At 38.5% G+C, this 13,607-nt stretch overlaps 1 protein-coding gene across 6 annotated transcripts in view; it reads left to right on the top strand.

Annotated features, from left to right (window-relative positions):
* The window catches only part of LOC145994796 (uncharacterized), a 184,369-nt gene that overhangs the window by 25,675 nt on the left and 145,087 nt on the right, over positions 1 to 13,607 (top strand). The window contains exon 1 of one of the 6 annotated variants that reach the window (XM_083131090.1): positions 6,062 to 6,263. The exons of 4 other annotated variants lie outside the window; for them this stretch is intronic. In XM_083131090.1, coding sequence (XP_082987216.1) covers positions 6,231 to 6,263 — 33 coding nt within the window. In that variant the 5' untranslated portion in view covers positions 6,062 to 6,230. Of the gene's footprint in view, positions 1 to 6,061; positions 6,264 to 10,225; positions 10,309 to 13,607 lie in introns of those variants that run through there. One more of the 6 variants, XM_083131092.1, reaches the window with a different exon arrangement.

Genomic DNA, 13,607 nt, shown 5'->3' with positions numbered 1-13,607 from the left:
GACCGTCCTGGTGTAGTTTCCAGAAGCTACTAGGAAGGGAAAGTATTTGGAGTGAAAGTTAATTTCTTGTACAACTTGTTGGGGGATAGCTAACTATTGTATGCCCGTTCCACTATGGCATCATCAGTGGCATATACGCAGCACAAGAAGTAGAAAATGTTAGTTGGGGGGGATGCTTTGCGAAAATTTTGCTAGCTGGCAGGATACGAATACCATCCCCGTACCCCATTACTTCGACCCCTGTATATACGCTATAATATTCTCGATATTTTTTTTTTCTAAGAAATGGACCCCCAATATTTTACTTGCGAGGGAGCCAGAGAAAACTGCACTACGCGACTGCTTCTCTATAAGTCTAATAGATCAATTCGCTGAGCCTAATTGTCCTGCAAAATTTACGGCGCTTCTTAGTGCAAGACAATAGTCGGCGGGAGCATAACATCAGATGATTCGAAAGGGAAATGTGCGTTTATCGCTCCGTCATATGATCGCACCACCACGACAATGACGTCACGTGCGTCCACTATCGATCTTCAGTCTGGCCGTCGCGGGAGAAGAGGGCACCATTTACTCAGGCAGTGATGCCATCCGTGGAGTTTTCTAGCAGTTTATTGTTTCTTCTAGGTTTTTGCGCGATAAAGTAGTAGTTTTTGTTGCACATGCGTATAAAAGCAGTTGTGAATGCGCACGTGCATAGTCATAAATTGTTTACCAGCTTCTGAATGTAACTTGATGCGTGACAGGATGAAGGTTACGACCTATGTTTGTCGAATCGAGAAGGTTTGATTCCATTTAGGGTTGCCATATTCTTGAATGAAAAACCAAGACATCTGTCTCAGACAAAAATGATATTATTGTAGTATTGGATTATCTTCTCCAAATTTGCTCCTGTGAACAAAGTAGTTGGACAACGGTACTGGCCAACTTTCCTGAAGACACCTAAAGTTTAAACAACCAGCTTCGATCCTCCCCTCTTTCCAAGAATACTTGTGTACATATTCGGATAAACTAGTTTTTAGCGTAACATCATGAGAGTGGCTGACTGACGACCCATTTTCGTGGGAGGTGTGTGACTTTGTTTTAGCTGTCATTGACTAGATTAAAGGCTTCTGTTAGTTTGACTTCGTCAAGGGTCGATCACTTGTTAGATGCCAGAGGATTTACGCTATTTACCCTTTGTTGTATACCAATTTGTTATTACTTTAGATGTCCTGGCTCGGGCGATGAACCCTTCCCTCCTTTTCACCGTCTCTCATAATCTGTCCACATGCTATCATGTTGTGATATAGATTGAAATGCATTTTGTATTCCTGACTAGCCAGCGACCAAATGGGGGAAAACCCCTGCGTCGGTAGACTTCATGCCACCGCGCTACCATGATTATCTGATGTACACGTTGTAACACTGGAAGGGAAGTTAGCAGTGTGGTGCTTATCACTAGACCTCGGATTTTTAGGTTCTAAAAAGTATGCTTGTAGGTTCCTAAAATAGGCTCTAAAAATCCTAAAATAGGTTTGAAAAACCCTAAAATAGGTTCTAAAAATCTTTATATAGGTCCTAAAAATTTAAGAAGTTAGGCTCTAAAAATCCTGAAGTAGGTTAAAAAAAACTTAAAATACTTCAAAATTCCTGAGAAAGACTGATTAGGTATAGTCACCGGCAATGAAAATTGGACACCTATATCCTGAAATACGCACTGTCTTGCATAACGTTGCGTGTTGCCTAACCCTACAACGATGGCAAAACTACTATTGGAAATTTTATATTAAAAACCACTCTTCGCCTTATAGTTAGGCAACAATCTATTTTCATGTTATCGACAGTCAAACTCCGCAATTTTGTCTGTGAGGATCATCTTATATGCTAAAAATAATCTTCCAACAAAGTCACAGTGAATGGTGCAATCTTCAATGCTGAAATGTTAGTTTGCAAGGCGTGAATGCCACAAAGCTCCAAAGTGACGCGAAAGATAGCAAGACCACACAGATCAGAAGTTTGCAGTTTGGACTGTACACGTAACAGTGGCACCAGACATTTGCAAGTTTGTTTGGACTTGGAGGAAGGGAAATCGACAGAAAGTACGTTTCAAACATGTTCGTCATTCAACTTTTTCTTGACCAAACAAAGCAAATGCCTCTGTGTGACATGAAAATCCTGTAAAACCTTTAAAAATATATAAAAACCTAAAAATAGGTTTTAAACGCGTGAAGAATGGGTACAAGCATTATGTCTTTCGTGTGCTCCTGCAGCCCATGTATTGTTTGAGGAAGACTAATTTTCATCTTTGCCTTGATTTAGGTTATACATGTCCCCCTCTCCCGTCCTTAGAAAATTCTTTCTCAGAAGGTCAACATAATCAATACAGGAGAATAGGGTTTTCTTAATTGTTCGTTCAACACCGCGGAAACAGACCAATATTTTCAGCATGTTCACAGAAATGTTGGATGTGACTGAAATACATACTATCTCGATAGCAGAAACACGAGTGGTCGACTCACGATCTCATCACTGAAGGTTTCCGATTCCTCTCCCGTTGTCAGTGTCCCTGTCATCATTTTTTTGTAATCACTATTTATCCTCATCTTCGCGATTAGGCAAAGGGTAGAAATGCGACGTAAAATAACACTAAGACTGAATAAAATTTAAAGTTGGCCTCTTTATATACACCCTGCCATGAAAGTACAGTCACCGACATAAGAAGCTATACTTAGATCCTGAAATACTCGTGTCCTGCAAAGCGTTATGCGTGTTGCCTAACTATACGACGGTAGCCGACATTTTTGATAAAAAGTTGCTATTGAAGATTGCTCATCGCCGTAGAGTGGGGCAACACGTAACGCATTGCAGATAAGCGAGATTCCAGGATCTGTATGTCCCGATTTTTTATTTCCGGTGACTGTACATAGGGCTGAGTGCATTCTTGATTACTACCATAGTTGAGGCCTCCCCGATGGCGCAGTGGTAGCGTCCTTGCCTTGTAATCAAGGGGTCCCGGGTTCGATACCCGGTGGAGGCACATAGTGGTTCGGATCCCACTTTAAACTGTAGGTCCAGTCCCGATTAGCCTTACTGTGCATAAAGTGGACTTAAAACACCAAATCAAATCAAACTACCATAGTTGATAGTTGATCATCACAACACTCCGGGTGCATCAACCCTCTTTCCCGCCTTCCAGGTATCAGTGTTCGGAAAGTAACATTTTAAAATTAACTGAGTTACAGATACTATTTTTTTTTAAAAAGTGACTCGGTTGGAATTCCTGTAAATTGAAAAATAACTAAATTACATTTACATACTTTCTGCTGGAAATGTTCTTGCAAACAAATTAAACGCAATCAGTGATTATTAATTGTAATATATATAAGAAGGCTTACAACTGTTTTATTCGTTGGCGTGATTCGAACCCAGGACCCCGGGCGTCATACGATCAATATTATTGCAACAAATAAGTGGTGAAACAAGAAGTCCGCTTTACTTGAATGATCATTCATTTTATTTTATACGCATAGGCCTATGCCTTAAACCTTTCTTGTTACAAATGCAATCAATCGACTACCACGTTCCAAATGAATGCACCAATTCACCCAATATAGGGAAGTCTCCGCACGCAATTGAAAATGTTAGTTAAATAAAATAGTTAATTAGTTTTAAAAAAGCAGGAAAAGATGGCAAATTATGGGAGTGATTGCTAAAACGAAGACATTATTCCCTTACGAAAATCCTGGGCACGCTACTACTTGGTGGGTGTATATTTTCAGGACTTCAGGCACTATTATATAAATTGTCATGAGTAAATTTGCCTTTGTTAGGGACATATTGAAAAACACCCTAAAATTTATGTATCCCGTCCCAAAAGACAACCTTGCATCATGTATTTTTATATTTACAACTACCCAGCTTTTCTACCCCCAACGAATATAATTTTTTCAGGGGGGACACAAAAAGATGAGGTCCTTCAGTTTCTCCAAATTCATTCGTCTTTCAACCCCCCTCCCCCGAAGTTTTGACTACATTGCTTTTTTCTCAGCCTTTCATCCCATGAAACTTGATCTCCATGTCCTGTTTCCAAGCCTGTTTTCAAGAAAGTTTTTGTGCAGATAGGCAGGCGCAGGATATATTTTGAAGGCTGTTATGGACTCCTGAAAAGGATATTTGACCCGTTGGTTCTTCCAGCGTGAAGATTTTCTCGTTCTTTTTCTTTTTTGTTTCTTTTGATGTCGTTTCGTGCTTTTCTGCTTCTCCGCGGGCAGATTGGTTTCTTCATTTTCCAGTAGCTCTTACACCACTAGTAGCATCAGTTTAATAGTTTTGTCAAATGACTGAACACCCATTTCTTACATTATCAAAGAAACAAGCTCATAAAAGATTTTTCAAAATGTTCTGTCAGCATTCTGAGCTGTTAGCCGCGTTGTGGCGAGCGTGTCACACGCCATTTCTCAGTGTTTTAACCATTAGGATTAAAATGCATGCTATAACACCTTACGATTTGACACACACACATGGGCGCCCGCAGGGGGGGGGGTTAGATGGCACTTGCCCCTTCCCCCCCGAGATGTCTGGGAAAATACAATGTATTCGAATGGTGATATTGTATTATATATAATACGGTTTTAAGTTACGTACAGGCTGTAAGCTACAGCAATTACTGCCATGTTTAACAAAATCAGGAAAGAACTTTTTCGCCACAGGCATTCGAGTCATCCTGAATCCCTTAACTAGGGTGTGCGGGACGAAATTTTTTGATCTGGGCTGGATTGGAAATTAAATTTTTATAATCCCTTCGTTCGGGACTGAGAAAATCATTATCGGACCAGTTTCGGGACGGGAAAATCTCGAATTCTGTCACTATTTCCTCTCCCTTGAGTAATTGTTTTGCACTTCTGGAATAAAAACTGATGTTTTCAAGAAAATTTAGAAACTTTTAGTGCAAAAACCACTTCCAAATACAATCTTTTCGGGATCCTGAAAAGTCGGAAATTATTTCCCGAAGTCGCCATCTGACCTTGATAATTCATGCCCACGTGAATAGATTAAGTGGTCTCTGTTTGATATCTGTACGTCATGAAAAAGTACAAAGAGACAAAGAACTATTCATAAACAATTTATAGATGTTTATGAGAAATAAGCAAGGCGAATCCAGTTTCTATTTAAATAGTGAACTCAAGTCTGAACTTGTCAACAACGCCAAAGTATTATCAGTTCAATTTCAATTGTACATACAATAATAGTAATGGGTAAGATATACGTTTTTATGACAGAAATCTTACTCTGCCTCTCCTGAGAAAGAAATCCCGTGGGCGCCCTTGCACACACAGATGTACTATAGAAATTTCAGTGAATTAATAAATTCGTTTATATGTAGCCCATTGGAATTAATGTATGGTGATTGATATTAGTAGTAGTGGAAAACGAAGAGAGAAATTAGTGTAAAAATGATATTGCGGTCCTGAAACTTTTATCTCGGTAGAATATTGAATTTGTCATGACCGATTTAGAGAGTTTTTACCGCCCTTTCGACACCAGAAGGTCATTTCATCCATCAATCTTCGCTCCACCCTCCCGTAATCAAAGACGACACGTAATCGATTCCTTGTATCTCGAAGCGTCAGTCGAGTGGAGGAAAGACCCGCCCGTTGGCGAAAAATCTTTCGCCTAAGGAGAGAAACATTACAAGAAAACAGTCGATCATCTGAAACAACTTTGCACTGGCAAAGCTTGCATGTGCGTTTCGTAAATTGCGCCTCTGAATTATGAAAATGCGGAGAAAGCACTGAGCATTTGGGTCAAGAAGACAGAGATATTTCGTTTGAAAAAAAAAAAGAAACCTTTTATCTAATGGCCAGAACAGTGTTTTGTTGTTTTTCTTTTTCGCGAGCATAAATTTCGTTGAATACACCATAGGGAAGTTCGAATACGACGAACCGTGACCTAGCTCGTTATTGATCTTTAGAGTTGGCAATGCTCCTACTTTCCATCCCCGTTCCACCTATCAATGTTGCCCACTAACGCCCCGATTTCAGGGCTGTGCCACAAGAGAAGCGCGGGAACATGGCTATCCTTAACATGGCACCGAGGCGACGCAACCGAATAAGCGGTCCCTCTTTCGAGGAGGCTTCCTGCCCTTGTGGATTTCGAGGCGTGATAGTGTTGTGATCGTGCGGTTTGCAGGGTGACCAAACTTGTGGAGGCATTGCACCGCCCACACCTCCCACAAGGCTTCCCCCGACATCATGGAGCGTGTGGATTTCGATGCCGTCGCGACGGTAAGTTTTTTTCACAAAATGGGCGAACTGCCTGGCGATTCGTTAAAGTAGACCTGCTCATGTAGTAAATGTAATAGTTATTATGATATATCACAATGCAACCTTCTTTCAAGTCCATGCATTCGCTCAGCTTTGCACTTCGAATTATTATCATTGCTATACTTATTGTCATGTATGGATAAGTCATTACAACTGCTCCATTATAGTATCTTAGCTTTAGTAAATATATTAGTATGAACATATTTTTGGTCTAATAAACCTTGTGTGCTTTTTGTGTGTGTATGTGTGCTGGTGTGCGCATACATTCATAAGATATATGTACATACGTTGATAATTTCTCTAATTTAGCAATATCAAGTTCATATGCAGTGAAGTACTAAACCCCAGTTTCACTTACTAGTAACGACTAAATTAACTTAATTTTAGTCGTCATTATTCATAAACATCTGCATGTTTCTTACAGAAGCATTATAATAAGTTCCTTCTCACTTATAATTAAGTTGTTTAGATAGAAAACATATATATTTCTGGCATCTCATGAACTCACATACATATATTCCTTCTGTTTCAAGTACACGTAATATAGGTATTACTTAAATGAAGGTGCCCTGTTCTCGCGAACGGTGTCATCGACCTGTAGGTTAATGGCCAGCCATGAAACGACGCAAGTATTAGAACAGTGCATTAAGTTGACGCTTGGAACAGTTTTTTACGTGCATAGATTCGACGTTATTCATGCTTTATCAGCTCGAATTTTTGCTTCAGTTACGGCAAAATGTCAACATTACGAATATTTAACTGCGCGCCTTTCGTCGCGATTGACTAGAGAAGTAGAAAAGCCACGAAAAATACATTTCTGTAACTTCATTCTCTTCTACCATGAATCATTGTTGTTGGCCGTTCGTTTGTTTAATTGCGTTTCATGCCCAGTATGCGTTCTTCATGTGTTATTTTAAATTTATTGATGTGATTTTTGCCCAGAATAAGGTCTTAATTGTTTTAATGCTCAAAGATTGCTTCAGGTAAAAAGTGAATGTAGTAGAAGATTGTTTTCTGAGCCTTAAGGTTCCGTTGTACCTTTGGCCTATGTGTCGTTTCAGAGACCTAACCGATATTCTAAATTCTGAACCATTGGATCCGCTTGGAAATCATTATAGAGCACTTCTTGTGCGAAATATTCTTAATGCTTTTGTTGTTGTCTAGATCTTTGCAATAGAAAATAGCCTAGCAGTCTGTACTGTGAAATTATTAGGTGGAGGTGGGGACATGCTCGAGCCTTGGAGCAAGAATTGATAAAGGGGGGGGGGGGTGCTTACATGGTTCAAAGCGATGACTGAAAAAAAAATAGTATGGTTGATGCAAATTTCGTTAGTTAGAGATACCCGGTGGAGACACACAGTGGTTGGATCCCACTTTAAACTATAGGTCCAGTTCCGATAGCCTTACTGTGTATAAACACAAACTCACAAACTCTTTAGTTAAAGGGATGGTGTGTCCTCCAGCTACATACCGAAAGTGTCCCTCTCTAGGTTATGTAGTTATATTATTTGTACATTTGGCACTAAAATTTATTGCAGTTCAACAGTAAAAAATTGAATTTACTATTAAAGAAACATTGTTTTATTTTTGCAAGTCGTATATTTCGCGGCTCTGTAACTTGGTACCTTTTACTGTAATTTGGATTGTCTGCATACGAGGATAAAGATTGATAATAATGAATGTCCACGGATGCATTTGTAGGGGATGATGAGGTGATACTTGTACCCTTTCTCTTGAGTTGTGTTGATCCAGTTAATTTTATTCTGTTCATCTTTCTTTTAAACCCTTTTATCCCTCGATCATATATAATCAGTAGGGTGCGGATTTATAGGCACTAAAAACATCTCAAATAGGCAGGCAAATAGGCATCAAAAATGATGTAAATAGGCACTTAAAAAGGCGCTATATAAGAAAAGGTACTAAAATAGGCACTTAAAAAGGCACCCAAAATAAAAAGACATTAAAATAGACATTTTCTACTTCCAATGCACATGCATAATGTATTAGCATTCCAGTTTACATATAAAAGTGCGCTAACCATTCACAAATTTCAGGGAATCGTCAGTTAAAGCAATTCTCGCAAAAAGAACTTGTGCCAACGATTGTTACGTGAATAATTATTGTCAAGTGATGAAAAAAAAACGATTTGCACCATTTTAACAAAAAATATTTTAAAGGATGTTCCAATTAAAATTTCTCCGAAGAAATGAATTTCTGTTATCCACTGTACTAATTGCGCAAATGCTTCACAAACAATTGATAATAGTTTGAATGAAATCCTCATTTGCAGGAAAGCTAGGATAACACAACCTGGTTAATTTATTTATTTGAATGTATTTTACTTGCATCTTTTGCACAAGTAGACGAGCTGTGTATCTCTGTATGCGCATAAAATTTTAGAATCAATAATTTCGTTTGACTTAGTGTCAGTGCTCGAAGTGAATGGGCATGCGAGCGGATGGCATCCTCGCAACTAACCCCAAGACTTTCTGTTTAGTGTAATTCTCCATATTCAACACAAGGCCACTAAACGAAGTTTTTTTTACATAACTTAGCATTGTTGATTGATTTGCTTTATTTTACTTCGCTTTTTCTGCCACTTTTGGCTAATTTTCGAAGATGGGTATAAGTGATGATACGATGAAATTAATGAATGAACATTTACAAACATCCTTGCCCAGGATGGGATTCGAACCCGGAACCCCGCAACAAGGCTACAACTCAGTGATCCCCGGTTGAAATCCCGGCCTGTGCGGATGTTCCTTGTGAGTGTGTCTTCATCAATTTCTTCATATCACTCATCCTCATCGATGCGATTAGCCAAATGTGGAGAAAAGCGGCGCGAAATAACAAAAATAAAGTTTTCCGTCAGCAGTAAAACAACCTGCAGCAATCCATTTTTTGATTAATACACTTCTGGCCGCCTTGTGCTTTGGCATTTTTAAACATATGAACACCATATCTCTACACATAACTGCCAACCTCCTTTCACACGCACAACATAGCAGATGAGTACTGGTTGACTCTTAGAGGCTTTCAGGTGGAAAAAAGGAAGGGGTGGGTTGGCGTCGTTTTGTCCAAGTATGAATCACCAACAGGTTGTCCAGTTTGCTTACTCTGATTCAAGGACATTTGGTATTTCCAAAAATCTGACATCCCTTGAGACCCTCAAATCTTGTGAATACCAGATTTCATTCACTTCAATGTAAACAAAGGCAAAGACGCATAAAAAAAGCTGGTTATAAAAAATGTCAGAATAGGCATGTTTAGGCACGATTAAGCAAAATAGACACTAACCCTCAAAATGGGCATTTATAGGCACTATAAAAATGCGTTTGCGTTTTCGGACTACAAACACCACAAAATGAACTTAAATCTTTGCGACTCTCAGTAACTGAACAGAATTTCACCTGTCATCTGAAGTTTGTTCCTTTTTTTTGTGAGTCAGCTTCAAAATTTGACGATGCTCTCATACATAATGTACTTCAGTGGTGAGTTCCCCCTGGAAATTTTATAAATACCACACTGGTATCATTCCTAATTTCTAATTTACATACGAGGAAGGCAAAGGAAAATTATAAAATTCAGCTGATCCTAAATCACGATGAGATTTTGTACGGATGTAAATCTGGTTTATGTGGTTAAAAGTGATCATTTTCGCCTTAGAAACAATTCAAAGGAGTCGAAATTGAGTTTGCTTCTCTGGTTGCAGTAGCCTTAGGGTTAGTAAAAGGAACCTTGTCTTAACACCGATGAAGCCAACGCACCCGATTATAGCAAATTGTGTGGACTTCGTACTTGAGTTGTTGACGAAGCGTAAAGGACATCATAAAATTGGATCATAAACACTCGTTTGCAAGCTCAATTGTAATCTTCTGTGTACTCCCGAGATATCGGCATTAGTTAGATTCAACATCAATCTCTAACGATCGAGCAAGATTTTACACTAACTTCTTTGTGTTAAGCGAAGAATGTATTCTTCAAAGAAGTCAACCCACCAGTGCTGGTAAGTGAATTTCGAATAATTTGGACCAATATTAGTGATTTCGGACGGTATAGGATACCGTCGAATGTTTTGAGAACTGCTTAGACAGGGTGTTTATTTCGATGATACTTAGAAATAACGTGTCCGTTTTTTGTAGTGCGAAGTTCCGAACTTAATAGCTTTTATGTAGTGTACGAGATATTTTGATCCCCTGCTGTGTTTTATTTTTTCACTTGCATAGTTTTTAACGATTTTGCCTTCTGATCTAAGTGTTCAATTCGGTGTACAGCTCTGATTCCACTGTAAATCGTATGCTCAGTTCTGAATATCCTAACTAAATTACTCTCTGGTACTCCTAAACCCGAAAACTTATTGCGGCAGTGACATAATAAATGTCTTCCATCTGTCTCTAACCTGCGCAAGATCAATCCAATCTTGACTACTCTTACCAGATTCCTTCAGGTCTTTCTTAATATTGTCATTTCATTTTCATCTTGGTCTTTCTACATATCTCTTTCCATATGGTTTACCAAAAAGAACCTTATAAACTTTTCTCTACTCTCCCATGCGTGCTACATGCCCTGCCCACGGAAGTCTTTTTGAATTAATTATTCTACAGATTATGTAGTTCAGTATTATGTAACCTTTCCCACTCGTTTAGGTCCGAATGTGAGATTGTATTTCCAGAAACTCTCCCAATTTATGTTCCCGATTAAGTCTTAAGTGACTACGTTTCGCATCTATTCAAAACTACAGGCATGATTTTTGTTTTGTACATTTTAACTTTTGGATTCTTGATATAACGAATTGAATTAAATTGCTTTTAATTTCCTTTAATATCGTTTTGTATTTGCTCATATTACTCCTAAGCATTTTAAAGTAGAAACTGATTGAAGTTATTTCCGTAATTAGGTTTTGATTATTACCTTATACTTTGTTTCGGCCTGTAATCTGATTATCACGCACAAAGCCTTTCCTTTGCAATGTTAACAAATTTTGTAGTTCCTCTCAGGAAGATAACTTTTAACTAGTTCCTTTAAGCAAGAGAGGAAACTGAAGTAGTTTCTTTTGGTCATAAAGGAACTGAAACTAATTCATTTCAGCCAGGGAAGAACCGTAGACAGTCAAGAGAAAAACTAAGTGCAGAAACTGGAAGTATGTCCTTTAAGTAATGGAATAACGAGAATTGGATCCAATTCCATTCTAAAGGAATTTTCCGAGCCGTGGCTTCCATGTTCTCGTGCATTATTCTGATATTAATCTTCCAACAATGTGACGATACTTTCATTTGATAATGTTATTTGAATCTAAAATATTTCCTCGCGTTATACCCATGTACCCTTCTATTTGAGTTTGAACCTTTGCATGTTGAACCGTTGCTAAACGCGCTAGTAGAAACAGGACGCTAATTCGTGTTATACATGATGAACGAGGTAACCACATCCTCCCCTCGGCACTAATTAACATGCAATTTAGAAAATGGAATGAAACGGCATGCAGATGAAATGACTACTGCGTATCCATTAAAATTTTGCGGTAAAAGAGAGCCAGGAGGAAAAACACTTCAAGTGAACTACAGAAGTTGCAGGTCTCACTTCCTCTATGATTACATATATTTTACAAAATTGTTTACAAGTTGTAAAATGGGCTCTAGTTAAAGACATGCGTCGTGGGGTACGTGTAAGAGAAAACAGTAGCAAGGCATTATTACTATTTTGTATTTTCCATTTTTTACTATTTCACGTTAGGGATGGTATCGTGAACTATGATCATATGCTCGGGGTTTGATCTCTGTATTTGGTAGTACCTATCTGTGACCCCCAATTTGGTGAAATGTCTCAAAAAAGCAATTTCATTCATCTCATTAGTAAAGCTGTGTTTCAAACAATAATTGTAGTCTACTGAGTATTTTTATTACATTACACACACACACACACACACACACACACACATACACATACATACATACATACATACATACATACATGTGCAAACTTTTTTTAAGTAGACCTACCTAAAAAAAAATCATCCAGTTTGCTTCTTGGGCCGCAGAGTGTAAAATATTTAAGTTTGGACCTTTACAAAAAATGTTTGCCGACTCATACACTAGACGACCATTGTTTGTGAAGAAGAAGCCTGTTTTGTCTTGATTTGTAAACACTCGTCTCAATCTCGACCGGCATTTCTCGAGATTTGTACTGCATGCATTCAATATATAAAGCTTATCACAGTGTATGGATGCCACCATGACAACTTACTAAAATTTCTGTTTCAAGCCTCATTGCGATGCTATGAACCCTCGAGAAACTGTTTTCCCCCTGTATGCATGCAACCACGCTGTACAGGGTCAAAGTTGCCACTACTGAATTAACTACGCAGTTACGATGAACATAACACGTGGCCAGTCTCTGCATAACCAGGTGGTGTGTTCGCTTAGTGTGTGTGTGTGTAAGGCAGATAGCAAAGTAATTCTGGTTTACTTAAAATTTTCACTAGAGTCTGGGACACTATGACTGGTTTCTTTCCTTTTCGTTTATAGGTACAATTGCTCGACAAATGACCCGTGAAAGTTTTCATTAATTTTTCCCTTGCATCCTACGTGCTACAGCCCCTGAAGGGCCTTGGCCTCTCTCACAATGATAGCCCATTCTCTTCTATCTTCTGCTCTACTTCTTCACCGTCTTATTTCCATTCTTCTGAGGACCTCCTCAACATCCTCCAACCATCTCTTCCTTGGCCTTCCTCTTAATCTTCTCCTTTGAGGCCTTAACCGCTTTGTCTTCAGGCATTCTTTCCACATGTCCCAACCACCTCAGTCTCATGCTTCTTATATCGGAAACTATATCTTTTTTTTTTTTTTTTTTTTTTTTTTTAAAGAGTGCTCTAATTTCATCTTTCCTCCTTATTCGCCACCATAGGCGTGCGCAGAGCCTATGATTAGGGGTGGGGGCAAAAGCCTTGAAAGTTCAGTCGGGAAAGAAAAACCTAATTTTATCTCACTGTTTTAGTTTTATTGCATTGATGGGTATATGTGTGTGTGTATGTATGTGTTATTTATAACATATTATTTTAGTAAATTACATAATCAATTAATCCGCCCCATAACAAACCAACACCAAAAACAAAAATGATATAAATTGTCTCTGAAATGTGCGCGCTCCTTTTCCTCCAAAACCAAACTGTTATTGCAGCAACTGTCTGAAGTATGCGAACTTAGTTGTTCTTACTTCTCTCTGGCAATTTACAATGCATCACAGAAAATAAATTACGAGCGATGCGAGTAAGAAAATTTTTCAATCCAAATTTTTGCATATTGAAAA

Source organism: Lepisma saccharinum, chromosome 11, assembly GCF_977018435.1.
Source record: "Lepisma saccharinum chromosome 11, izLepSacc3.1, whole genome shotgun sequence".
NCBI classification, from domain to species: Eukaryota; Metazoa; Arthropoda; class Insecta; order Zygentoma; family Lepismatidae; genus Lepisma; species Lepisma saccharinum.
This window is presented reverse-complemented; position numbering and strand designations above follow the sequence as displayed.